Raw genomic sequence first — 27,813 nt, 5'->3', positions numbered from 1 at the left:
TCCCCATGTTCAGATTAGATGCAAACACATTCATGATAATAGAAAACTGTTTGGACAGAGGTGGTTTTCCTTTCATCCTAGATTAATAATAGAAGCAGGGAGACCTGTTAGAAAGGAGTAAGGCTTTGTCATGTAGTTGCTTTAATCTGACTTTTTTGTGGGTTGGTGTTCAGGAATGGTGGAGAAAAGCCCCCACAGCAAAAGGCAGGTGTGCTTCCCGGCTGACGGGGAGAGGGAGTTGGTCCTGGTGGGATGGGGAACAGGACCCGTGTGAGCAAATGTCTCATTTCTCTTGGGTGAGTTTGGAGATTTGGTTTGTTTGAAGAAGGGCCGTGAAAGAGGTTGTACTGGAGCCAGCCACAGTCATTTCTTCTCTGATAGCAACAGTAAAGCACGTTACATATATGTGAGCATTATGTCAGCACAGAGTAAATAATGAGATTTTCCTGTTCCTAACAGCGGCACAAATGATCACACCGTTAGCTTCATAACATCCAGAAGGATGAAGGTTTTTGGTGTGCATGCTGTCAAGGAGCACAGTTGGAGAGGGCCACCCAGCCCCTGCGAGGATGCTCGCTCCTCTGGATGGGGCTGGTCTGCACACTCCTGGTGGACCTGCCAGAGCCCTAACCGAGCTGGCACCTGCTTGAAGCATTTGCCTTGTGCCCATCCACATACCTGGCACAGCTAGGATCTGTTGACAGAGTAGTTTTGCCTTGCTTGGAGTGCTGGGTACAGCAGAGAATAGGCTTGTGGTGTAACTGGGCAGATACCTTTAGTACCAGCCAGACAAGATTTGCTCTGCTTTCCATGGTGGTACCATATACCCGTTCCCTGGATGCAGTGTCCACAGCCCCTCCAGCTCCCTCTTGTCCCCCTTTTGCCTGGTTGCAAAAGCATCCAAAGCCACGTTCATATTGCAGCTTGGGTTCAGCCAGAGCCAAGCTTGACTTTTTTCCAGAAAAATCTATCCTTATTCCTGCTGCTCTCACCTTTCCCTCACCACCCTCCCTTAAAATTCCCACCCCTTGGCTTGCTGAATAATTTCAAGGTGCTAATTACCCCATGATGCAGCTGATCCATTGATCTGGAACACAGTCTTGAGGTAATTTTCTGTCTGAGCCAGTCTGGAGCTTACGCAAGTGCTGTTGTTTGTTTCCTTGTTTTTAATTTCCTGCAAAGAAAAGCTTTTGTGCTGCTCTCGACAAGATGCCTGTGCCTCTGTCTCAGTCGGCGGCTGCTGTGTCAGGCCACGTGGGTCTCGAGGAAAATCGACACTAACAATACCCGTTTCTTCTGTAATTGATGTCTGGGGGTGGGAATCAAAAATCCTGCTCACTCATGTCCCTCTGTCAAAACTGTTAGTCTGTTCCTTGAGGTATCGAGTGGCTTCTCTAGCCCATCTTTAACCCTGCCTTTGGGACAGGCTGGGAGCAACTCACACTCTTTGTCCTATTAGGAAAAGACTTGTTCTGTTAGATCGATACTTGGAGGCAGAGGTTGCTGGGGTTGCTCATCCCAGAGGATTCAGAGATCCCTTTCTGTGATGGCTAACCACAAAAAAACCCCAGCGCTGGGTAACGACTGGCCACCGGAGAGTGCAGCACGCATCCTGCACAGCAAAGAGTTAATTTTCCTATGGCTATTGCTTCCAGCAGCCTCAGCAGAAGCGTTGTGCCTTTGCAGGGTTTGATCCATGGAGGGGGCGGGGGTGTGGGGATGATGTAATGTTAGCAACTCCCGGTGCTCTGGTAGTAGGAGGCTATGCAAAAATAAACTCATCTGCATTCATTTCTCTCCCCAGCTTGTATGCGCTGGTTCAGTGTACCTGGAGGACTTGCTCTCATACCTTTTAAATAAAATCAGTGGTGGTTTTGCTAAGCAGGGAAGAGGGCAAGGTTGGTGCGGCAGCTCTGGGCAGGGAGCAGGGCAGGGGGGCAAAGGGGAGCGCACAGCCGGGTGCTGGTGGGGCTGCACACACCCCTCCAGTGAGCAGCACCGCTGGATAAAGCACAGAATGAGCTTTGCATCCCGTTTCTGGGAGCAGTCTTGTCTCCAGGTGGGGGGTGCGTAGCAGTTGTCTCTCCCTGAATCATAAGCAGATTTTGAGACGTAAAATATAACGTAACACCTCTCTCCCTCCAGCATAGCAGCCCCTTCTTTACAGGGTCAGGCGAGGTGCTCGTGGCTCAGACCCCTTTTGATGAAATGCTGCAGCCTGGCTGGGCCAGAGGTGGAGGACAGCTCTAAGGCGTGCATGTAACCAGGTGGGGAGTGGGGGGGTGTGGAGAGGTAGGGGGGGTTGGTGTTTGCATAATTTGCAGTCCTGGCCTCTTTCCGGGCTGGCTGGTAAATCCCAGACCTCTGGCAGATCTGTCACTTTGGCAGGAGGGGAAGGTTTGCTCCCCACCAGTGCCTCACACGATGCCTTTGGAGGGATGTTGGCTTGTGCACACTAAGCCATAGTTTTAAGGACTGTATCTATAGAAAAGGTACCATTTCTTCTGCTGCTGTTTTGAAAGGATCAGCCTGAGTGAGTATGTGTGCAGCCCTCGCACCTGCGTACTTGGTTTTCCAGGAAATGGCAAAGATGGATGTCACCTCTAGAATAATTCGGCACCTCCCAGCCAAGGGAGGATTTTCCTAGTTCCAACGAAGTACCAAAGGTATTTATTTCAGTCTATCCACAAGTTCACAGATAGTGTAGGAAAGGGGAGGCAGAAAGAAAGAAACATCTCACAAACTGGAAACTGAGCTGCTGTGAATCCTTTCCTCAGCCACCACCCTGGACAGAGCAGAGCTCAGCTGGTCTGCATAGCTGGCAGCCAGGAACAGTCTTTGGGTTTTACGATGATGGGCTCTGATGACAAGTGGCAAACAGGCATCATCCTCACAGTGACAGGTTGGGTAGCCAGCACTCCCAGGTTTCTCTCTGGTTTGCCCACAGACATACAGGTATGTCTGCACTGCCCTGAAAGTCCCTTTTAAACTGATGTAATTGTTTGGGCGGTGCTTGGGATCCGTTCTGTAGTCTCACGGTAAGATGGGAACACCCAAAAAATGGACCTGTGTGATCATCTGTTATTGGACACTATTGAAACTGTCCCTGGTGTGACTCAGTGTGGTCACTGGTGTGTCTCCACAACATCTCCAAGAGAGATGTCTTCTCTACATCTTTGAACTGGAACAAGGGGAGGGAGGCATTCAGAAAAACAACTTAAAAAGTTCGAGAGCTTGACATTGTGATGTAAAAGTTTTGCCTTGCAGAGCCCCGCTGGAGCACTGTCCATCAGAGACCCGCTTGAACATTAGAAATGACCTTTCTCATTCATTTTGTTGCCTTAGCCCTGTCTGTGGCTCTGGACCCAGACATGACCCAGGATGCACACAAGACTGCAGCAGCATCCAGGAACAGAGATCTCATGTACCTGCCGGGGGCACAGCTTCACTGGGCTTTTCTTCTCGCCACAGCCTTTGTTTCAGGCTCAGGTGAAGGACTACAGTCAGCCTTGGGGACTTCCGTGAAGCCAGGGAAAAATGATTGTAGCAGCAAAATCCCTGCAAAGCCCAGCGTGTACACTCGTCAGGTACTAAATACTGAGCCAGGGAGGGAGGAGGGATGGGCACATGAACTCGGTGAGTCTTCAGAGAGTTCTGCTGGTTGCTTCTGGTGCAGCAGCTTGGGCTGCGGCAGGTCTGGTAGGTGTGCAGCAGAACCTGTCACTGCTTGGGGACGTGGTTAGTGTGGGACAAGCAGACCTCAGGCAGTGTTTGTGGCCTCTGTCTGCAGCGCCCGGAAGGCTGCAGTGCAGCACTTGGCGCTTGTCAAGTTCAACTTTCTGTCAAGTTGACACAGGGATGCTAATTCTTTGCTTGGTGATGGGGAAGCTGAGACTGGGAGGAATATTTGCTAATTTTAAAGGAAAATTGTGCTTCACGTGGCTGGAGATCTCCCTCCTGCAAAGGGAGCTTGCATTGCAAACACATTCTTTTCCCCCCTGGGAAATCCTGGCCTTTCACTAATGCAAGGGGATCCAGCTGCTCTCCAGATGCAGACCAAAGGAGTCACTTGTTTTGGTTTTAGGTTGGAGCCTAATGGGGGAAGAAAAAAGCAACTGCTTGGATTTCTGCAGCTGTTGCTGGTTTTTCTCCTTCAGAGGGAAAGAGGAGGCATGGGGACCCCTCACCTTAGTGTCACAGACACTGCTGGGGATGCCTCTGAGTGCCATGGTGCTGTGGACACAGGTGTCTTGGGGAAAACTGCATGAAATGAAAACACCCAGAGACAAATAAAGGGCATCTGCTTCCTTTAAATGCACCAAGATGGGTGGCCAAGTCACATCTCCTGAACTTATTTTTGGTGCTTTTACTGTTAACATCCAGGAACCGCAGTGCTCTGTGGTGCCAGTATTTCACCTGTGTATTGCAAGAGGGAGCTTCAGCAACCAAATTCTTAATGTGAGAGACACAAGTAGAGGAGAGGATGTGATGTGCTCAAGGTCACCTCACAGGCTAGTGGCAGAGGAACGCAGGTAAGCCCTGTCTGCTGGGGCCAGACCACTGTGATGGACTCTCAGCATCCATCTACAATGCTGCAGCCCTTGCCACTGCCCCAGCATCCCTGCAGGTAGTCTGGCTCTGTCTGGCAGGGATGGGGCACCTGTGAAACAGCCTGCAGCTTTACTTACCCCAAGCCAGCAGCCAGCTGGGCAATCGGAATAAAAAAATCTGGAAGAGGGATGCTGTGCTGCAGCCAGAAGAGCGTTCACTTGAGAGCTAGCTGCTCCAGAAAACACCAGTGCTGCAATCATAGAATCGTAGACTCGTTTAGGTTGAGAAAGACCTTTAAGATCATAGAGTCAAACTGTTAACTCAGCTCTGCCAAGTCCACCACTAAACCGTGTCCCTAAGTGCCACATCCATATGTCTTTTAGATACCTCCAGGGGTGGTGACTCAGGCACTTCCCTGGGCAGCCTGTTCCAATGTTCATAACCCTTCTGGTGAAGAATTTTTTTCCTACTACCCAATCTAAACCTCCTCTGGCGCAACTTGAGGCCATTTTCTGTCATCCTATCGCTTGTTACTTGGGAGAAGAGACTGACCCCACCTCGCTACAACCTCTTTCAGGTACTTGTAGAGAGTGAGGTCCCCCCTGAGCCTCTTTTTCTCCAGGCTGAACACCCCCAGCCGCTCCTGGTCAGACTTGTGCTCCAGCCCCTTCCCCAGCTCTGTTGCCCTTCTCTGCGTCTGCTCCAGCCCCTCAGTGTCTGTCTTGGAGTGAGGGACCCAAAACTGAATCCAGGATTTGGGGCACCACCACACTACTCTCACCAGTGCCGAGTACAGGGGACAATCACTGCTCTGGTCCTACTGGCCGCGCTATCTCAGATACCAGCCAGGATGCTACTGGCCTCCTTGGCCACCTGGGCACACTGCTGGCTCATACTCAAATGCTGTGGGAGATCAGCAAACAGTTTTGTGTTTTCCAACATGTAATTGATATGTACTCTAATTCCCCCATATTTAAAAAAGAAATAAGCAGTGGGAATAAGAATAAACATTTAACTTATTTTTCTGAATATTGATGAAAGTTAGCGTTATGTGGGCTCCTCTGCGTATATTTTCAATTACAAAAATCTTCCTACCTGCAGCATACTGTATTCATCTTTGAAATATCATTGCTCCTTTCTTCCGTAAAAAACTTCCACGAACTTGTGCAAATATTTGCTTGCTGTTCGGTGGCAATTTGGATAGTTACCAAATCCGGGAGCACAGCTGTACAAGGGAGCTGTGTTCTGCTGGAGGAATGCCTGCCAGAGGCAGCTCCAGCTCTAAGCGAGTGCAAACACCTCGTCCACGGGCACAGACCCACACCTCCACCTTGGAAGGGCATCTGCCAGCATCTACATCTTTTAGGTGAAAACCAGCAAGGCAGAGTGTAGTGGGAGAGCTTCATCCCCTGCGCTTCGTCTTCATCACCTCGGAGGTCAGCTGCTTTGGATTTCTGGCTCTGCTTTCCAGATCTGTATGCCCGGCAAGTGGCAGAAATGTAGCCCATGCCGAGGGAGGCCTGAGGTGCAGAGACACAGCCCCATCCCTGCAAAAGTGTTAAAATCACTCCTGCAGCCACTGGTGTTTCAGGGACCCCAGCTGGGGAGCCAGCAAAGGCGCATCTTCTAGAAGCTTTGTTACCTGTCTGCAGTGCCATCGTTGTCTTTGAATTACATTGTTCACAAGCTCTCAGCTGTGCCTTCTCTTTTAAAGAGTTCGGGAGATGTCTTTACAAATATAAGGGTACTTTTGTTATGGTGGGGGTACGTGGGCTCACAGCTGGAGCCGGTGAGTATTGCTGGGCGATGTTTTGGCAGAACCCCAGGTAAGCAGCAGTGCTGGGCTGGACCGGGTGGGTGCTCAGGTGCCTGTGCATTGCTCTGCCACCCGATTGCTCCTGGGAGCACCAAGCGTGCCCAGGCCAGAGACCCAGAGGCTGCACAGTGTGTTTCTGAACGCAGCATGCTTCTCACCTTTGCTACTTAAAGTCAGAAAAAGCAGCAGTTTTAACCTTGCTTTTGCTGGCTTTTTGCATTCACCGCAAGCCCCAGCAACAATATGCACTTTATTTTAGCTCTTCCCTGGGAATAGGTTTTTCAGGTTCCTCTGCTTGCTTGTTTTCAGGCAGCGGAGAGATCCTGAACAGCTTACATTGGGTAAAAGTCACTGGTTTGTCTCTTCAGTCCCAGTGGTGTGCCAGGCATAGTTGATTGCTGGAACCAGCCCAAATTCCTGTCTGCACCCTTAATTGGGAAACAGGGATGGGGATGAGCAGGGGACTCCAGAGGTGTAAATAGATCAGTCAGCCACATGGCGTCATCTCTGCTCTGCACAAATGCAGCTGAGGACGTGCTGAGCAGAAAGAATAATTTTAATTAGCACATACTCCTTCTCAAGCTCTGAAACAAGTGTAAATGCGTGGCCACTTCTGCTGCTTTTAACAGACTAGCTAGGCAGCTTTCTAGGAAGGTGCCACCCCTCTGTGTCTACCTCGTCTCAGTCCTCAAATTCCATATAGGCTGTGTCCCTGTCAGCAGAGGTGAGGATCCGTTTGGCATCTGCTGGGAAAGGGATGCACGTGTTCCCAGGTGGGAAGGAGAAGCAGAATCATCCCGGGGCGTGGAGGCTGTGCTGGGGTTGTCTTTGTGGAACTGTGCTGTAAATGGTAAAAATACACAGACTTCTCCATCTTCGAGTATGATGTCTCCAGCACTGTCAGACTTTCCTACTTCATGCAGGTACGTGGGCAGATACCTAACAATGGAGAACCTGCACAGCAGGGTACCCTCCCTTCCCTGCAAACATCTCACACGGCTCTTGGTAGAGAGCTGCTTGACTGTAGCACCTGCAGAAATGGTCGTGTTGTATGGGATGGTGAGTGGGGCTGGTTAGAAGAAGGAGGTACTCCAGGTAAAAAGTTCCCAGCTGTTTTGAAAATTCAAAATACTCACATGCCCCTGCAAATTGTTTACAGGGCCAGTGGAGCTTCAGTAGGGATGGCTGAGCTGACATGGTCTCTCTGGTAGCTGCCAAGGTGGCTGGAAATACTCAGTATTAAATCACTTGATGTGTCTAGTTAGGAGCTATTTCTCTTTGTGAGAGTGGGGCCTGAAGAAATGCCCCGATGACCTCAGTGCTCTTGGAAGCAGGTTTTTGAGTTTCCCGGTTTTTATAAAATAAAGGTGGGATGAATGTGTTTATCATTTCCCTCCAGTGAAGTGCTTGGAGAGCTCCCTTGCTTGTGAGCAGTAACAGTAGTTTCCATCAGATGGACATGGGACCTGGGGCCACTGTGTTTAATTCCCTGTGTATGTAATTTGTCCTATTCACATGACTAGTTTGATATTCAAACTTGTTATTACGCTGGGTAGAGTTTGAATTGAATTGTCAGGAAAAGATGAGAAAATTGCGCTGAGTATGTTTGCCCATTCTAATGTAAACCCATAAATAGCCTTTAGATTTAGCTAATCCGTAATTGAAAGAAAATCTGTAACAGCAGCCAAGGACCAGTATGAGATAAGTGTCATGTGAGAAGTGAAGGAAGGTGGCTGCATCGCTCGACATTACTTTGGGAGCACTCCTGGGTTTGGATTTGGGGAGGGCTGGTCCATACTGGGTGCTGTGTGAGCGCCGGCTGCTCAGAGCCCAGGAAGCAAGGCTCTGCCAGGCTCTTGGGTGCTTGTTTTTCCCTTGAGTGCTTTCTTGTTCGCTTCCTTCTTGTTTTCTTTTGCTTTCTTTCCCTCTGATTATCTCTTTGGCTGTCTTTTATGGTCTTGATAGTGGAAATTGAGAGACCTTTGCCTTTTAAACCTACCTTAATATCCCTAGAACAGCACTAGCATGAACTCAGCCATGACGAAGAAAAGATGCTCAGGGAGGCCAGAGCAAAACTTCTCAGTTCCTTCCATTCTCATCCTGTTCTCAGACACTTCAGTCTTCGCCATACTCCCTCTTTGGGCAGGAATTTTCCATGCTGCTTGTCTGCCTAGTGCTGATTTTTGCATTAACTGCGAAATGCTTCAGTTGTGAGATGTATATAAACATGAGCTAAACAGGTCAGCTGTTTCTTGAGAGCAAGATTTAGAGGAAATAGGTTTTTTATGAACCCCCTTTATCGATAGGAAACTGAGGCACAAGAAACATTGAGGTTAAATATATAAAATGTCAAGCTGTCATTTCCTCACGGCAGAGTGTTTGAGTTTATGAACCTAACAATGTTCTTTTGACAGTTTCGTGAGTGGGTTAATACCTAAATAGGAAAATGAGATGACAGGTTTCACAGCTTCCCTGTTGAGGGAGTTTGGAATAAAAAAACCTTGGGTTTTGCATGCTCTGTTAGGAGAAAATGTCAAAAACACAGTTAGAGATGGTGAGGTTCCCCGGCTGTGGATCCAGCCCTGCAGAGGTGCCCAGGCATCTCCATCAGGAGCAAGTTTGGGATGCGCAAAGAAGCGATAAAAAAGACAAAACCTGAAGTTTGATGGTCTGCTGTGATCCTGGAGAAACCTGCCATCCCATTTGCTGGTAGTACTTGGTATCTAATGAACATTCAGCACTTTAAAAATTCCTGATGTGCCGCTGGATGAGGTGTCTCCCTGACTGCTCATCCCTCTGAGGCTGAGCCAGAGCACGTGCCACGGGGCAGAGATGCGGTGCTGGAGGCACTGCTCTCCTCGCAGGGCTGGTGCCTTCTGGCTCCACCACTGGCACAGGTTGCTCAGAGAGCTGGTAAATGCCCCATTCCCAGAAACATTCACGGGTGGGCTGGATGGGGCTCTAATCTAGCTGGAGATGTCCCTGCCCATGGCAGGGGGCTTGGACTGGGTGACCTTTAAAGGTCCCTTCCAACCCGAACTGTTCTCTGACCACCCCTGGTACTGCGCTCTGGAGAGGGTGGCAGCTGACCAAACCATTAGCATAAATGGAAAAAATTGCAAGAGCCGCTTCATTGTGAGTGGGACAACCTCTTCTCAGGACAAGCTTGAGCTCGTTGGCGTGCGAGATGGTTTCAGCTGAATCAGAGCCGTGGGATTTTTTTCCTTCTCTTATGCACAAAAGCATTAACTTTTTGGACCTAATCATCACGTTTCCCAGCACGAAGCCAAGCGGTGTGCTTTCATCTTGCCTGGCTATTGTGCTTAGATAAGTCCTTGCTGTGGGAGTGCTCTGTGGCACTTGAATCAACCTGACACCAAGGACTTTCTGCCCGGCAGCTGTCTCGCACCGCGCTGCAGACTGCCTGTGGGGCTGGCTTAGAATTTGTGTGGCAGCAAAAGTCTTTGCTTCTGGTTATTGAGTGTGAAGCTGGCAGCGTGTGTGTTTGGAGGCAAAAAGAAAGGGTATTTGCATCCTCTGAAAGGTTATGATTTGCATTGTAACATCCCAGAGATGTTTTTGCTGCCCTGGTGGGGTCCCTGTGGGGGAAGGGCAGTGCTGGATCACTTGGGCTTGTCCTTGCATCAGAGTGAAACAAGAAACGGGGCATCCTGCAGGAATAATCCTCGTGCCTCTGGAGTAGTGGGGGCTGGGACACACAAAGCTGGGCGCTGGACCAGCTTCAGGGCTCTTGCTGGGTTTTAGCACGCTATAGAAACTGATAGATGGCATCTTTACCCTGCTTTAGCCCCTTTCGTGAGGCTTTCTGGAAGTGAAACGAAGTGCTCCATTTCCTAACATTAAAGGGATGTTTATGTAGCCTAATGTCTCAGAAGAAACGAGGCTCAGGTGGTTGTAGCCCTCCCGTTCTCCCCTCCAGGTTCTGAGCTCACGTGGCCAGTTCCCACAGTGACTTCAAGGAGAAAAAGTTCCTAAAACGATTTCTGAGTGGAGACCTCTGGTTCAAACACACGCACCTGATTAGATGTCAGGGAAACCACACCAGGCGGTGACGGAGACCTGCCTTGGGCACCCCAGCTCCCCATGCACCCCTTCTGGCTTGGGCTGCTGCCGGCGCTTCTTAGCAGCACCCAGCTGCAGCACCCGCTGCCCCTCCAGCCCCTCCTCGGCGGCTCGTGATGGAGCCAACAGCCAAGTCAGAAAGACACCCAGGCTTTGGAGCAGGTTTTACAACCTGAGATAATCCCTCACTTCATTATAAGATGGGATTTTAAAACTGCAGAGCAATGAAAAGCTTCCACTGGGCAGTGGGAAGAGAGCCCTTTAATAAACATAAAAATCCTATTAAAAATATATATACATAAACTGTGCTGCCACATAGAGGCATTGGCGACAGCTCTCCCTATTTATCATGAATTTTGCAGTTGGCAGCGCTTTTATTTTTAATGCCTGACCACTGGAGTCCTGCTATTGCAGGAGCCTTTTTCTCTATCTTTTTAATAAATGCAAGAGTCTAGCTGTCATTTTTGCAGAGGGAGGCTATAAAAGGTGAAATAAGTACAGTGTAAGGGATCTAAAGCCAGAAGGCTGGTCAAAAACTCCACAGTATTTTAAAATTTAATTATTTTTTAACGTTTGGAGTTAGCCGTGGCTGTAAACGTAAGTCCTATAATAATGAATTGAGCGAGCAATCGGTTCATTCGGAATACCAGAACAAATCAAAGAGTAGCACATCACCCAGAGTACTGTGCTATAATGCAAAAAATCGTGTACTGAGCGAAGGTAAGAGCTTAGGAGATGATCTGGCATACCACACCGAAGAAACAAACCAGCTGAGTGCCATCATTTCTGACCAAGCACTACAATTAATCCATTGTCCATCCACAGTTTCACTTGAAAGCTAATAGATGTCATCAAGGGGAACAAGGTCTACAGAGAAGGGTGTCCTTCTGGAGGAAGGGGTAAGTCACTGGCTGGCAGGGCTTGGCACGCACCGATCCAGATAGCAGTGTGGGTAGGTGAGATGCATTTCTGCTACAGAGCTGTGCATCTGCCAGTTTCCCCCCGCCCCCCCCCTTAACTATAACCCTTTTATAAGAAATTTGAACCCGTTTAAATTAAGTACTGAAAGGGGGACAAAAATCCTGATGGCACTTTTCCAGAGCATTTTGCGCATTTTCCAGGGCTCTTCCAGGGGGGTAGGATTCTCTCCCAGTGCTTTGCCTCCTGCTGTACCCGAGGCTGAGGGGTCTGTGCAGGAGACTGAGGGATCCCCAGGGTGGAAAGTTGTTGTTTTCCCACCGTTGTACAGACCCCACCATTGGGCTGGCTCTTCAGCCAGGGCTGTACACAGGAGCTTTTCCTTCCCTGCTTTCTGTGACCACCTCGGCTGCTTGCAAAGATCTGTGAGCTGGAAGCTCATCATCTGGCCGGCATCCTCTTAAAGGTATTTTAAGAATGCCACGTGGAGCACCAGCTCGCAGTACTTGCAGCGTTTTGTAGCGCTCTGGTGGCAGCAATTCAATCCTTATTTGGGTTTTGGCCAATGTTTGTTGTCCTCACTGGAAGTGGTATTGATTATTTGAGCTCAGGAGCCAATTATGGCCGATATGATACTCACCACCTCGTGTTCCAGGATGACGTGTGCCATGGAGGCTACCTTCAACTGTACCTGCCAAATGGGGCAGTGAGGCCCCGGGCAGACCTCTGACCTTCTAAATCACCTGTGATGTGACTAAGCGGTGTAACTCACGCCCTAAGCCTTACTTGACGTGTGTCTGTTGGGTTTGGTTTGAGCAGGGACTTGGCGTTTGTTTAATACCTCCCTTGGGTGGTGCAGCGTCCCACATGGCATCTGTCTGTCTGCTTGATGGCACTGCAGATCTCATGCGGCAGGGAGAATTTGGGAGGAGAGAACACCGCTGTGCCAAGGGCAAGCGGTACCATCGGAGCCCACCAGCCATGCAGCAGGTCCGCAAAGTGTCACTGCAAACCCACGAAAAGCTGAAGGCTTCACCCCCATGCGAGTCAAAACAAGGGACCCTGATTATAATACACAAAGCCCAAATCTCTGACCCCTTAGAGGTCCTCCTCAGCCAGAGGTATGTCCCTTGTCATCAGAAGCAGGAGTGACCTGATAAACCAGTTGCAGTTCATAGCCCACGGAGATCTCTGTGGGGACAGGGATGCTGCAGGGCTGAGGCTGGGGGGGTCAGGCGCTCTGCTTTCCTGGAGGGGGAAGTGCCGGAGATGGTGAGTTCGGTGGGTTGGTGCTGAAACCCAGGTGATTCCTCATCTTGCTTTTTATTTATTACCTTATTCTGCCTCACTGAGTCTGCGTTAACGTTATGTCTGGTGTTGTCAGCTCTCCTTGGGTTTTCTACATTTAACAGTTTCCTGGGCAAAACACCTTCCCATGTGGCTCATTTGATGCTATTTAGATGAATCGGTTGAGCCTGTAGCCTGGGTTTGTTTCATTAAAATTTGGGCTGTACTTTTCCATCTGGCTGCCTAGTGGAAACAGTGTCCAAAATTGGTATTTCAGTCACTTTCTGTATATTTTTCGCAAAGCTAATTGAATTATGAGGAGCAGGTTACTTAAGCAAATACAATGGCCCCTGTCACACCTCATAGGACCTGTTAAACACAGAAAACCAAATGTGATCAACACTTTCCAGTAATTACAAATGCGATGGGCAAATCAGCCTCCCTGCCCCTAGAGGAAGAGGTTGACGAGGTCTTCTTGGGGCAGCTCCTCTAGCACCACTACTGCCGAAGGGAAACGCGATAATGCCTCCGTCCACCGTGAAATACTGCATCTTCATCTCATTCCTGACCCAAACCAGTATTTCAACTGGTACTTAATGAACTGCAGCCAGGCCCATGCCGTCTGTACAAAGCAGGAATATCATCTACTCTGTTCATAGAGGGAGAAAGGAGTTGTGATCTCTTCTCGCTGCTGGTAACGAGTCATTAGCGGGCTTGGGCACATGGGACAGGGCAGCGAGCACAGGACCCCGGAGCACGCGGGGCAGCCCGTGCATCCTGCGCAGCTGGTGCAGTTACTGGGGCAGCCACGCTGCTGGCGGCTTTTGGGGATGAGTTTGCAGAGAGGAAAGGTGTCACTTGACCTTTCTGTGATTGAGTTGCCTGGCTGCTTTAATGGCTTTGGGATGCGGGAAATGGAAGTGTAAATACCGCTGACGTGCAGGTGGCCTCGCCTGCGCCTGCCCGCTCTGTGCTGCCAGGGACCAAATGCACGTCCAAAGAAGGAACACATCTTTTTTTTCTTTTTTTTTTTTTTTTCCCCCTCCTCCTTCTTATTTATTTCACAGGCAAGGAGCAGAGGTGGGAATAAAGGAAAAAAAGACGTCAGCAGCTTATTAGATCAGCAGCAGTTGTTTTGAGCCCTTGCTTTTCCATGCCAGTTGATGTAGTAAGCTTTGTTTTGGGGGTGATTTTCTCATGCAAAGGACTGTCTGATCAGAAAATGGTATTTTGTTGCAATAATTTTCTCCGAGCAACTTGGCAGTGGTCTCTCTGAGGTAACATGCTGTTGATTAATGCACAAACTTACCCCCTCTCCCTGGTGTCTAGTTTTCATTCCATGTAAGCTCTGATTATTCAGTAAAAAAGAAACATTGGCCTATGAAGCTAAACATCAAAATGCAGAAGCAGAACCCTCAGTGTCCCCACTGTTTGCAGTGTGTTTGCTCAGGGTTATTTTCATGCCACACACAATTGAGGTTATTGAGGAGAGCAAAATGAACAGTATTTGTTATTCAGTTCATTTTGGGTTTTCAGCGCTGTCATTGTCTCACAGCAGTGGTGCCTGGGGATTCAGGGGGTGTGAGGTTATGGATTTATTACATGGTGTCTGGATCGGTACAGAAACAGCTTCCAAAGGTCTTGCTGAAGGAGAAGGAAAGGGATACTGTGTGGAGGAGCCAGGAGTGGGTGGACAGAGTAGGAAACGTGGGTATGGAGGCATGAAGTGATGTGCCTGCGGTGCCAGGGTGCTGTCTGCAAGAGCAGCAATACTGGGATTTATGCTTTCAAACCACTGGGCTGCATCTAACCTCTAAGCAAAGTGTGTAGGTTTCTGCTGAGACCTCTGCCGTGGCTTTGCTGGCTGGATCTGCATCTGAGGGCAGGCTCCTTACGCCACGTAGATTTAACCGGGTTTACGCATTTGTAAGTCTGGATCTGGACCTGAACTGGTTGTTTCTATAATTTGCCAAATCAAAGTCCGGGGAGTCTTAGAGAAGTTTATGCCTTCTTTCCAGAGTCCACGTCTGGTTTTACGGGCTGTTAATATATTAAAGTTTCTTTAAAACAGTTAATAATTTGTATTAAGTGGTTTAGCTGCAGATTTTTACTACTGAACGACCGTAGACTTAGAAGCAAATGGAATGGAACTGGGGTTATTCTTAAAAAGATTCCCATGATCTTAGTGTGTGATCAGCTTGTAATTTCTCATATGTATGTTACAACATCTATCCCTGACAGAGCTGTGTAGCTCTTGTCTTCTGCTTTAGAGATGGAGACAGCAGCCTGCCAATGTATAGGGTACCTGCTCTGCGTCTCCAAAGCCTTGGGCTAGTCCCCAGGCTGCTCTGGCAACCTGCATCTCAAGTCCATGAGAAGAAAATGTGGGTTTAGAGCAGGAAAAAGGGAACAAAAGAGACCAGAAAAGCTGGAGTAAACTCTTTGGAGAAATTGTGTGATAGAAGGGATTCGAGTTAAGTCAAAGACCTCAGGCTGTTTCTGCATGGGGAAGTCAGCAGTGCTGGTCACAGCATCCGAGTGAATTGCTGAGGCTCATGTAGTTCCCAATTTTGTCCTTGAAAATCTGTGTGAATCCCGCAGTGGAAGTTGATGCGATCGGGATATCTAAAAAGCGGCACGGTCGGCACAGTACCAGCCTGTGCAGCAGTGTGGGAAGCCCAGGAGCTTGGCCGGATAAGTGGGCTCATCTCATTCCTTGCTCTGAGGTCTGTGCTAACCACATACGGACCAGCTGGTGGACCTGGCACTCTCTGCCTCTAAACCAAACCTCTGTCCTCCCCCCCTGTCTCTTTGCAGAGCTCCCTTCCTCGGAACACTTGAGCGTGGCCGATGCGACATGGCTTGCCCTCAACGTGGTGTCTGGTGGAGGTGGCTTCTCCGGCTCCCAGCCCATCGGAGTGACCAAAATTGCCAAGTCAGTAATAGCACCACTAGCTGACCAAAACATCTCGGTGTTCATGCTCTCCACCTATCAGACGGATTTCATCCTGGTAAGAGGGCATGAGAGGACCAGGTGGCGTTACCTACCTGCCACAGGATGAAGGTTCAGTTGGGCAGTTTTAATGACATTCCTGGGAACAAGTTGTTGGAGCAGCAGTGGAATTACCAGAGTCTGCTTTCCCCAGAGCTCTGTGCCTGGTAGTTAGGCTCAGTGACACCTCAGGAGCTTTTCCCATGGGAGGAGGATGTGTTGGTATGGGTTATCAGGTGTGGAACGGGAGTGCTGGCCCACGCTGCGGTCTCTCCCGTAGTGGAGGCACTGGCAGCATTTCCTGCTGTGGTGGGTTGACCCTGGCTGGAGGTGGGTGCCCACCAAAGCCACTCTATCACCCCCGTCCTCAGCTGGACAGGGGGGAGGAAACACAAGGAAAGGCCCGTGGGCTGGGATAAGAACGGGGAGATCACTCAGCAATTACCATCACGGGCAAAACAGACTCGCCTTGGGGAAAATTAGTTTAATTTATTACCATTCAAATCAGAAAAAACACCTTCCTCCCAGCCCTCCCTTCTTCCCAGGCTTAACCTAATTCCTGATTTCTCTGTCTCTTCCCGGGGAATGGGGCTGGGGTCAGCCCCTCACACACCGTCTCTGCCGCCCCATCCCCCGCACGCTGCCCCGCTCCAGCGTGGGGTCCCTGCCCCGGGAGCCAGCCCTGCGCCCCCTGCTCCCACGGGAGCCCTTCCCACGGGAGCGTCCCTCAGGAGCTGCCCCGGGGGGTCCCCAGCCCTGCCCCAGCCCTGCCCCAGCCCGGGCTCCTCTCCCCATGGGCCACGGGCCCTGCCAGGGGCTGCCCCAGCACCGCTGCCCACGGGTCACGGCCTCCGTGGGGCTGGCAGCCGGCTGGCATCGGCTCCGTCGGGCACGGGGGAAGCTTCTGGCAGCTCCTCGCAGAGGCCACCCCTGTAGCCCCCCCCACCAAAACCTTGCCACGCAAACCCAATACATCCACCATGACTCAGACATTGGTTTTCTGCAAGTTAGAGGAACACGGTGTCTGCTGTCAGGTTGGCTGATGATGGCCAAGAGGCTCCAAAGTTGTTTTGGGGGCAGACAGAGAGATTTTCTGTCTCACACACGTGTGTGCACGTACGTGGGGCACAGCCACGTAAGCTTCGTTTCCTTAGGAAACAAGGCTGAAGAACAGGCAGTGCTGAGTTCTGGAAGGGAAAAGAGGTGAAACATCTCCCTCTTGATCGTCTCCACGCTCTTTCCACAGTCTTAAAAGCACTGTGGTGCTTAATCCTAGTGATACTTGCAGTGATACCACCAAGTGTGCTTCTCTAGACACCTGTGCTTACACGTCTGCTGGCTCAAGCAGGAGTGATGTGTCCGCTTTTCTGTGCCCTGAGAGTACGTAACCTCCCCTGCAGCGTACTTTGCCTTCTGGTGGATACCATCATGAGCTAATCCTGTTGTCACCTTCAGGTACGTGAGCGAGACCTGCCCTTCGTGATGCACACACTGGCTGCTGAGTTCACCATCCTCCGAGTGGTGAACGGGGAGACAGTTGCTGCCGACGACCTTGGGATAACGAATGGATTTGTCAAACCAAAACTAGGTAAGGACCAGCGTGGGCTTGGCGTTGGTGTCCCTGGCACATGGGGATGACAGTCTGCCTCCTACCTTCCTTAAGCGTTTTGGTGGATATTTATCCTGTTGTAAAATAATAAACTGTCTTTAACTCATGCCTGAGTCTGTCCCAGTTCAAGCAACGATTTGAGTAGGTGCTTAACTTTCTGAGCGATGCTGACGAGCTTTGAATTTGAGCCTTGTATTGCTAGCTTCCCATCTCTAGAGGAGACATGCCTTTTGTAGGACAGAAGGTCAAAGTACAGTTAATTTCAGTTGCAAAAATAACATTGTCTGTAGCCTGTATTTCCATGTTTCAACATTTCAAAGGAAAGTAGCTTATATAAAAGCTCGTTGTAGAATTGCAGTGATTGATTCACAGAGAATATGGTGGTTCAACTTTCACACTTCAGTACCAGCCAGGATCAAGGCCACAGTGAGCCCAGGGCTGTACGGAACCTCAAGATCTTTCCAGTCTAGAGGAGCAAGTATCAAGCAAAGGGCACAATTAGCAAAAGGAACAACTTAAGTCCATATGTTTACCTACACACCTGTGTGTAATTTTGTACCCATAACCGAACAAAGCAGGGATCAGTTATTGCGAAGTGCCACTCAGCCTCGTTACTCGATAGCTATAAATTATCTTGTTTAAAAAAAATGAGCCTCATACAAAAAGTGTGAAGGAAGGGCACAGTGAAACACACATTGATTAGGTACAGGTATGCAATTTGTGGTGTTGCTCTGTTTAATAGTTGCGTGCCTGAATACCAGCTGCTTCTCAGCTGCTGGCTACATGTTTGTCAAGCTTTTGGGTTTTAATTTTTGTAGCTACAGCAAAATAGGCCCCCAGAAAGGCGGGGAAAGAGGGTGCATTGCCAGTAACCACAGCCAGAGAGGTGCCTTCCATAGTCCTGCCTTTTAAACGGTGGAAGCCTGAATTTATTTCTACGTTCCAGTTTGTGTTGGCACCTCCTTTAGCTTGCCCCTTGCCTCATGTGGATGCACACGATGACCTGAAAGCCCCTCCAAGCAGAGAGCTGACCTGTGCCTCGTACCCTGGGGAGAACACCACAAGAGCAGGTTGTCCCCAGGCTCTTCAGTCCCTGTCTGAGAGCCAGCAGGGCTTCAACGGTGACCAGCTTTCTTACAGGCACTGGCGGCGCTCTCTGCAGCCGCTGCAGGTGTGTGGATAACACATCAGGTGGGACGCGAACCCGCTGCAGACGTGGCTTCATCGCTGTGTGTGTCTGTCTCTTTCAGTTCAGAGGCCCGTCATTCATCCCCTTTCCAGTCCAAGTAATATGTTCTGCGTCACCAGCCTGGATCCAGATACCCTTCCCACTGTTGCTACACTCCTAATGGATGTCATGTTTTACTCCAATGGGTAAGTCCCGGCAGGGAGACAGGCTTTTGGGGGAGGTGTGGCTGGCGTCCAGAGGCAGCAATTCACATTGCTTCTGCACGATGCCCAGAGATCTGCTGTGGCCTTATGCTGCTGCAGTGCCCTGCACTTAGGGAGGGAGGTTTCACAGGCTCAAGAGGGTTGTGCTGACAGGTGGAAACCAAATAGGAGGTTGGGGGTGTGCCAAGACACCTGCTGGCTTTGTAAAGATGAACCTCTTCAGATTTAACTGAAGGGTAGCAATGTGATGATGTGCTGAGTGTCCACATATGACCAGAGGATGTACAGCTGGCTGTGCTGCTGCCCCTCGGTGCCTGTGCCTCCTGGCCCACAGCTCACCTGTGAGAGGACCCTGGGGCAAAGGTGGGAGAGTTTTGTCAATTGTGGGGATTGGCATTTTTTCCCCCCTGCAAAATCCAAAAACCCAAAAGCAGTATAACATATCAGGACTTGGTGCCATTTCTGTAAGTCGGCGTATGAACATTTCTGATTTCACTGGCTTTATCTGCTTTAAAAATCTTCCTTTGCTTTTCTAGCCACAGTTAACGCTGTTCTTTTCTATTTCTTCAGAGTAAAAGACTCGGTGGTGGGCAATGAAGACTCGGGACATATTCGCTTTTTCTCCTTTTCTCTCATTGAGGGTTACATCTCCTTGGTCATGGATGTCCAGACACAGCAGAGGTGAGTTTTGGTCTTAGGGTCCCCTGGACCCCAAAAAAGAACTGGGATGTTCTCAAAGGAGCAGGAAGGAACTGAAGCTCCTCCATGTTAATTCTTGGAAGCCTCATTGTGTGTGTGTCACATGCCTGTACACCCTGTCACTTTTCTGAGTGAAGTCTGGCATGTTAATTCTAGCTCTTGAACTTTGGGCTTGTTTGTCCGAGCCCTCAGTGAAATCAGTAGCCAATGTAACATAGGGTTATCTCACTTCTGAAGGAGGAACACTGGAGCAAAGTGATTTTGCCATTTTTATTCCGTTGTGCTTTTAATAGCAAAACCCCAAAAAGTCTGGTGTACGTAAGTTGAAATTTTGCTGCTAAAGGCCAAAAGCAGGGTGGGGACATCAGTGATGCTGTCCTCCCGCTTTGCTTTTACACATGGCTGGGCTTGGTGCAGAATCTTGTTGTGATGATAATGTACTGAGTCATCCCTGTGCAGCAGGAGCCCATGGCTCGTTTATCTGGCAAGGAGAAAGTCAGCTAGGGAGCAAATACCAGCCTGTTCCGTCTGTGTCTACTTCTGCAGCTTCACATCACAGAGGTCTCTGAGGTCTGGGGGCTAGACAGGGTGCTGCGCTGAGATGCAATGCATAGATTTGCTATTGACACACAGTGCAGTGTTAGCTTTGCTTCTTGCCTGCCCTAGGGACTCGTTTTGCAAACTATTAATTGCCCCCTTGAAAGTTTCTTCGACTTTAATTGGAATAAACCTGTCTGCCTTCAGGAGAAGCTAGAGGACTGGAGCAGCAGCCTGGTGCTTGGGGAACCTGGGCAGCCAGTTCCTTCTCTGTCCCAGGCTGCCTACTTAACGTTGGGCAAGTCTCTTAGCCACTGGTCTCTTTCCCCCGCTACGAAATGAGGATCTCTGTGGGGATCCCGGGGACATCCCAGGGATGGTATGGAAAAAAGCACTGCTGATGCTCAGACACAAAACCAGTGGTCCCCATTCGCCTGGTTAAGAGGGTAGGTACGGAAACACGTTCTGTCCCTCGGTGTTTCTGAATGCAGCTCACATCAACCCTTCAGAGTAACAATCCTGACATTTATAAAGCTGGGGCACAGCCTGTTTCATAGAAACCTTTTTCCGTGCCCTCTGGGTGCCTGTGCATGCTACCAGCATCAGGTGCTGATTTGCCACAGGACATCTGGAGGGGCAGGCAGGTGCATCTGTCCCACTTGCCTTGAGTTTTCTCCGTTTCACCGAGCTGCTGCTGCTGCTATTGTTGGCTTCAAACAGCACAGGGATACAGGAACAGCAGCAGCCCCGCAGGCAGAATCGGACACACTGCTGTGTTTTAATTGCTGCGTTTGGTGTTCTTTTCCTTTTACAGATTTCCTAATAATTTGTTGTTTACAAGTGCATCTGGAGAACTCTGGAAGATGGTGCGGATTGGTGGGCAGCCTCTTGGCTTCGGTAGGTAAACATTTGGGGGATCAGTTGGTGCACAGGTAGTCACTCGCCTTAGGGCCTTCAAGGATGATGGAAAAATCCATCTGAGGCTTTGTAAGAGCCAGCAGCTTAACACGACTTTGCAAGCTGAGATTTTCAAACAGGAGGAGTGTGACTCCTACCTAATAAGTCAGACTTCTAAATGTGCTTTTAAAAGTGCTACATACTTGACAGCTTCATCGGAATTGCGTTCATCTGCTGGACTTTGCAGGTAGCTCCTAGGGCTCTGTTTAAAGAGAAAAATTGGACAAAAAGATGGCATGGGAGTGCATTGTAGGTTACTGAACTCAGTGGCCAGAAGGCACTCCAGTGCAGTCTTTGGGCAACTCTGTGGCTTTGGTAGATTTAGTCCAGATTTATAGTGGTCCAAATGGGAGCCCTGTTCATAGAACTGTTCCACATCCAGTCCTGCAAGTGGTTTCTCCACCTAGAAGAATATCGGACCTAGGTAGCACAGAGCAAATGCTTCGTGTCTGCAAAGTGTCGTGGTTACTTCTATGTCCCCTGTAACTTCAAGGAGTCTGATCTGAATATGGCAACAGAGGCCTGATCTTCAGAAAGCACGGCTCCTTCCCATGGTCTGTGAAACAGTTAGGAAATACAGGCTTCCAGAACATTTCTGAAAAGTGTTTGGCCAATTTTTATATTTAATTGCAACTTCCACACCAGACCACTAAAAGTAGCCAGAAGGAAGTTTTCATGCACTTCATGCATCTTAGAGGCAAAATATGTAGAAATGGCACAGTGTGTGTCACTGGTGGGACAGCAGTCCTCTAAATATGTGATGTTTAAATATGTTTGCTCCAGAAGCAACGTACCATTGATCTGCGATGAATGGGACAGAGGAACTATATAAATCCTGTCTCGGGGGCTGTGGTCGGTGGTGGTCTAGGAGCCATGTGTCCAGCCCGACCAGCAGGTCAGCATCTCCTCTCTCAAGAGATGCAGTGTTTGATAGCAACAGCTAGAGAAAAATGGAGGTTAAGGATGTATGAGACGGGTTTTGGTGCTTCCTTTACGAACATCATAAATTGCCTTTCTTTGGATCTTTGAAAATCATTCCAGTTCTAATGTTTTGTGCCTTTGGGGAGTTTACGTGTGTCTGCTGCAAAAAGATGGCAGTAAAATCAAATGTGCAATGTATTGTGGTGGCCCAAAGAGCCTGATTCCCTGAGAAAGAGCATGTTTTGCTACAGAGATCCCTTCTGATAGGAGTTTGTGCAGAGAAACTCCTCCCTGTGTAGGCACAGAGCTGGTGAGACCCAGGAGTTCTGTGAGACTGACAGGTGCCATTCACACAATGATTGATTTTTTTTATCTCCCACACAGATGAATGTGGAATTGTCGCTCAGATTTCTGAGCCTTTGGCCGCAGCTGACATCCCAGCCTACTACATCAGTACTTTTAAGTTTGATCACGCATTGGTGAGTATCAAGACAGCTTCTTTGGAATAGGGGAGTTCTTTTCCCTGGGAGAAAACTCCATTATGAGAACATTGCTCACCTGGAGAGCTTCTCTCCAGCCTCCTGGTTGTCCTGGCCCTGGGATCAGAGGCTCCTGAACTAAGCCCAGCCCTACCCTGGGCAAAGCTGGGTCAGGGGGTGTCACTCCTGCAAAAGCCTGGTCTGGGTCCTTAAAGACCTTCGCGACAGGCAGTCTCTTCCACTGCATCACCAGCTTTTATTAGAAACAGCCATAAACCCTCTCTGGTTTCCTGGAAGTGTAGCTGATGGCTCAAGGCTCAGGAGGTGTTGCCTGTGTGTGGGGGGAACCTTGTGGAGAGTCTCCCTGGAGCAGACCCCTGCTTTCATCTCTTGGTACCTGCACAGCCCTAACTTTTGCATGTTGAGACCCATCTGAGAGTCCTGATCAGCTCTTCTGGCCCCGCATCCTCCTCCTCGTGGTGTACGCCTCTGATAAAACAGCCGTCACTGTCAGCACAAGAAGGGAAGGTGATTTTGGAGCAGGGAAGGGTGTTGCCATGTTTGTTCTCCTGAGTGCCCACCAGCAGTTGCAGCATGAGGGTCTCACTGTTTGTGCAGGGTTCTCTTCTCTTTTGTACTGGCTGATATTTTACCTTCTGGGCCTACCTCTGCTCTTCCTTTGGCTGTGTAGGACACCCTGAAAAATGAGGAATTTCCCTGAAAAAGGAAAATCGCTATGCCTGTAGCCATAAACAGAACGGCATTTCACTTGGAGCCCATTCCCCAAGTCCTGAGGGAGGGAGTCAGTAGCCCACGGGCTAACAAAGCTAACAAACCTCGGCTGCTTTGTGCTTTTTGGGTTTGTTTCTTAAACATGCCCTTTATTGCATGACGCTTCTCCTTCCATCACCGTAAATTCAGTGCTCAGGCCCTGCTTTTGACCTGTAAAAGCTCCAGTGAGTTCAAGTCAGGGGTTTTTTTCAGCTAATTACTTTGGGTTTTCACAGTTGGTGTAAACCATTTGCAGCCTATAGGTCATGTGTGTAAAGAGTAAAAGTAAATATTATTCCAGATAGCAAAGGTCAAAGTGTTATATATGTTTGTCTTATTTTTTTTAATATTAACTGTGCTGATAAGATAAGCCAATAAAACACCATTTTAAAATCAATACTGTTAGCTTTGCCTCGCATTCCTGCCTGTTGCTGTGGCCCCAGGTGCATGCTTTCTGTGCAGAGCACAAGGTGTAGAGTGCTTCCAGTTGTCAAGCAATATCTAGAGCACTAAACCCGGTCAGTTAAAATAGATATTTCACTTAAAACTTGTGCCAAACGATTGTGATGACTCTGCAGGCAGCTCCACCTTTTAAAAGCGTCTCATCCTGCCGCATGTGAGCCCAGCAGATCCCAGCCCCCCAGCAGCTGGCAGGGTGTTATTTGGGCCGTGCACTAAGGTCTGCAAGTCTTCCTTACTCAAATCAGTGTTTTAGTATTTTGCTTGCTACTTGCTGGGGTTGTTTTTTTGTACGGTTTTAAAAACCTTTTCATCTGGACAGTGGCTATTCTAGCTGTCAAACCTCTCCACCGTGCGGAAGGTGCATTCCGAGCCCTCCTTGGCTTGACGTTGCTCCAGGCACGGGGGCTGGGCTGTGTGTTTGCTGGCTGTAGGGTGGTTTTGTTGGCCAAGACCCTGACCTAGATTTCGTCCTGTTTTTCCTAACTTTGCTACCGAGACACCTTGACCTCTAGTGACATTTGTCAAGCTCTAAGTGCACCTTGAATCCTTTCTCTACATCCTCCCTTTATTTATTTAAAGCTGTTCAGTACTTGTTGTCAGCAGTCTTGAGTGCTTGACAAAGCTTGTTGTTCCGTTTGACCTGATCTTCTTTCTCCTGTGCATCTTAAGGTTTTTGTTGTTGCTTAATTTTGTATTTGATCTGGGTGTTAATACTCGGGTCTTCGGGTAGCTGTAGAAGTTTGCCGAGGAAATCAGGACCTGTGCATGAGAAGAAATCCCTTTGGGAGACAGTGCCAAGATCAGACCCTCCAGGTCTCTGGTGTGTCCCCTGGGTGACAGAAGGTTGGGTGGACAGAGCTACGGTTTCCAGCTCCCTCTAGAGAAAGCAAGTGAGAAGAGTCCCTTTTCCAGGTGCTCTGCTCTCGCTGCCTCATGCTCAGGGCTGTCTTGCTCTTCTTCCCCAGAATTTTGCATCTAGCGAGGCCAAAGCTATGTCTGGGATGTAGTTCGGAGCTTTGCTTGTCCCTTCATGGTGGATGCTTTGATCCACCCTCTGGCTGCCAAGTGAACGTGTTGCACGGCTGCCCTGGGGTAGGGGTCTTTTGGGAGGGGTAGGACTTCTCCACTGGTGGCAAACTAGGATGTGACCTACAAATCAGAACTGTTCACACATCTGTCCTGGAGCAAATCCAGCCCAAACGTTCGTGGTATGGTTGATAGCATTTCCTTGACGTTAAGAGTCAAGCATTTTGCAGTGGGTGTTTAAGGGAGGAGGTGGGTCCGTGCAGGTCACAGCCAGCTGGCCAGGGCTGGCCGGTTCTGCTGCCTTCTGCACCTGTGCTGCACTAAGAAAATGTGTTTTGCAAAATTGATTCCTATGTCTTTCCTTATTATCTTCTGGAGAGGCAGTCACACGGCTTCTCCCACTGCAGTGTTCACTGTACTGGCAAAAAAGGATGGAGAGGAGGCAGCGGAGAGTCCTGTCCAAAGTCCTGTTCCGTGCGGTGGAGGTTTGCTGGGGTTTTCTTTCTAACCCAGAAGAATTTCCTGTATGGTTGTTTTAAGATTATTTTCTTCCTTTCCCAGCTGACTTTTGTTCACATTTCATCAGAGTCAGCCGCTCCTATTCCATCTTTCCATTGGAAAATTGAACATTTTTCTTGTGTATTTCTCCTGGGGTTTTTTCCTCAGTTTTGTTAAAAGCTTTGCAGAAAATCACAGTCCAGTTGTATTTCCACTGTTTGAGCTCTGGAGGGGCATCCAGTGAATCCAGGTACCGTACTCCTGGCCAGTGACTCAAACACCTCGCAGAGGAGACAGTCCCTTCTTCAACTCACTGAACGTGAATTGTTTTGGCTTCTTGCAGCAGCTTTTTTTTTCTCTCAGACCCCCTTCCACTTTCCGAGAGCTGTTAGCTGCCTGTCCCCTGAGTGTCATCTTTGAGTTTATGCAATGGTCGGACACCTCTTTTCTGTCCGATGTAACCTGTGATAGTCTTTTCTACTGATGAGAGTCGCTCTGAGATCTTTTGCATCTCTGTTACAAGAGTATTTTTCTTGCAGGAAGTGTGAAAAGATAATAATTTAATAACCCACTAAGAATTTTGTATGTGGACTTCTATGGTTAAGTCTCGTCACAAGGCTGGATAAGAAAGCTCAGGTGGTACACTGCACTATCTGGGATGCCCCACCACAAGCAAACTGGCAGTTGTCTTCTTCTGATGGCTATGTTCTCCTGTCACCCAACACGGTCTCCCCACCCACATTTGTGGGTCCCAAACCTGTAGGATGCCCTGGAGAGTTTCATGGAGCCCTGAGGCAGCCACCTAAACCCATCAGCCTTGCATGAGCGAGCTCCTGGTGTACAAAGGCATTGCCAACAAAAGGAAGGGAGGGGAGAAGAAGAGGAGAAGGAAAGGAAAAGCCCAAACCAGTTGCCTCCCCATCAGCACCCACCATACAGACAGCAAACCAGCCAGCTCTGACTCAGAGTGCTGCTTGCAGGGGTGCTGGGGGTTAGCACTTTTGAACTGGAGGGTGTCTCTCATAGATGGAGTCCGTTCTCGGTGGAGGTCAGGTGTCCAGCAGCGACGTACCTGGCTCCTTGGGACTGTTCTGGCTCTGGCTCCTGCCTGTCCTTTCCTTGTCGTCCCTGCCTGGCTTTGGCTAGAGCGTGACCTTTCTTTTTGTTTTCTTGCAGGTACCTGAAGAAAATATAAACGGTGTGGTCAATGCACTCCAAGTCAGTCAAGCTGAAAAGCATTAGAAATCTTCTGAGCTGGTTCCAGATGCTTTTTATTATTATAATTATTATTATTATTATAATTATTATTATTATTATTCTTTTTTTTCTCACAGTATTTCTTGAAAAATCTGATTCCAGAGAGTGACATGAAAAGAGACTGTGGAAAGTTGAGCAGAAACAGCTCCAATAAGCCTTCGTTTTAATTATTATTATTATTATTGTTATTTTATTAAATTTATGAATGAGGGGCAGGAGGAAGGGGAGTTCAGACGGTTTTCCTGACGTTCAGCTCCAAATCGAAGCGTAACCTGCCCGTGTTCTCGGTGTGGAAGGAGCTGCCTGGGGAGCCCCGTCTCCCCCTGAGCGCGGTGGCACGGCCGAGAGCTCCGCGACAGGACTGGGACGGACGGGCCACTGGCTCAGAGAGAACCCTGGCAGCCATCAGCGAAATGAAATGTGGAATTAAACAGAAAAGACGTCACATAGTGCTGGCTTGTCTCCTCGCATCAGACTTTCTGAGGACTGTCTGTCATTGCCCATGTCGGGATAGGACGGGGATTGGGTTCTGTTCCCCCTCACAAAACGGTTTGGCGTTAGAAAAGGGGAAAATACCCAGTTGTCTGAATTTTCACCTTTTCCCTTTCTCCCTGCTGTCAAAGCCTGACTGCTCTGAGAAGGACTGGGCGGGGGGAGCGTGGCTTTGGCCCACCGCCTGGCAGGTGGTGTCACCAGGACTTGTGTCTGCGTTGAGACTTGGCTGTTTTCGCTCAGTTTTCCCCAGTCACCCTCCCACTGCCCCCAGTGCCCTCCTGCCATGCTCCCTGCTCCGGGGCAGCTGCTGTCCCCTCACCCCCACACTGAAGCCATTGCCAAGCCCTTGTCCCCCAGGGCCAGAAGAGGAGGGAGGCATCTTTTCTCCTGTCCCCTCAGGCTTTTTCCCATCCACTTTGTGCCCACTCACAAGGATACAAAGGGTTGCCCAAGGTCCCTGGGTAGCTGCTCGTGCACATCCCGGGCCACCTTGGCAAAGAGCCGCAGCAGGTTGTTGCCACCAGGGCCAGGAGGGTGCCCAAGCCCTTCTGGGACCCTCTAGCAGTTTTTCATCAGCTCCTTCATCACCAGAGTGGAAACTGCTGCCAGGTGGCTTCTTGAGGGCTTTCCCACTGGGTTCAGTGGGCAGCCCTTTGAAAGCAGAATGGTGCTGAAGATGCATCAAACGCCAGGTGTTTCCTTCTGGTCGCAGGAGGGGGACGTGGGCTTTTCCCGTGAGGTGGCTCATATGTTTGCTCCTGGCTTGCATCAAAGCCGCAAGCCAGCAGCAGTTGAGGCCCATGATGGCATCTGCCTCCGAGTTGCACCCGTGGCTGCTCCCAGCCCCGGGAAGGGCAGCAGGGACTGGAGCCGGGAGAGCAAGCGTCACCCGAGTCGCGGGTCCTGGCGGGCTGCACTGTGCTGTGAGCGTGCGGCCAGGGCTTGGAAAGGAGAAGCCGTCTGCAGAGGGCTCTGCCTGTATGGCTGGGAGCCCACCTAGATCTTTGATTTCTAGACTTCTTCCCATTTCATTTTTGACATGAAGAACTTACAGGTCTTAGCT

General features: G+C 49.5%; 1 protein-coding gene across 1 annotated transcript in view; it reads left to right on the top strand.

Annotated features, from left to right (window-relative positions):
• CASTOR2 (cytosolic arginine sensor for mTORC1 subunit 2) overlaps window positions 1-26,850 on the top strand; it is a 124,171-nt gene extending 97,321 nt beyond the window's left edge. Inside the window, exons 3-9 of the mRNA XM_037375120.1 lie at window positions 15,473-15,666; window positions 17,103-17,235; window positions 18,507-18,630; window positions 19,219-19,329; window positions 20,699-20,781; window positions 22,147-22,241; window positions 26,175-26,850. Coding sequence (XP_037231017.1) covers window positions 15,473-15,666; window positions 17,103-17,235; window positions 18,507-18,630; window positions 19,219-19,329; window positions 20,699-20,781; window positions 22,147-22,241; window positions 26,175-26,240 — 806 coding nt within the window. The 3' untranslated portion in view covers window positions 26,241-26,850. The remainder of the gene's footprint in view (window positions 1-15,472; window positions 15,667-17,102; window positions 17,236-18,506; window positions 18,631-19,218; window positions 19,330-20,698; window positions 20,782-22,146; window positions 22,242-26,174) is intronic.
• Window positions 26,851-27,813: the final 963 nt, after the last annotated feature.

Source organism: Falco rusticolus, chromosome 1, assembly GCF_015220075.1.
Source record: "Falco rusticolus isolate bFalRus1 chromosome 1, bFalRus1.pri, whole genome shotgun sequence".
Taxonomy (NCBI): Eukaryota; Metazoa; Chordata; class Aves; order Falconiformes; family Falconidae; genus Falco; species Falco rusticolus.
This window is presented reverse-complemented; position numbering and strand designations above follow the sequence as displayed.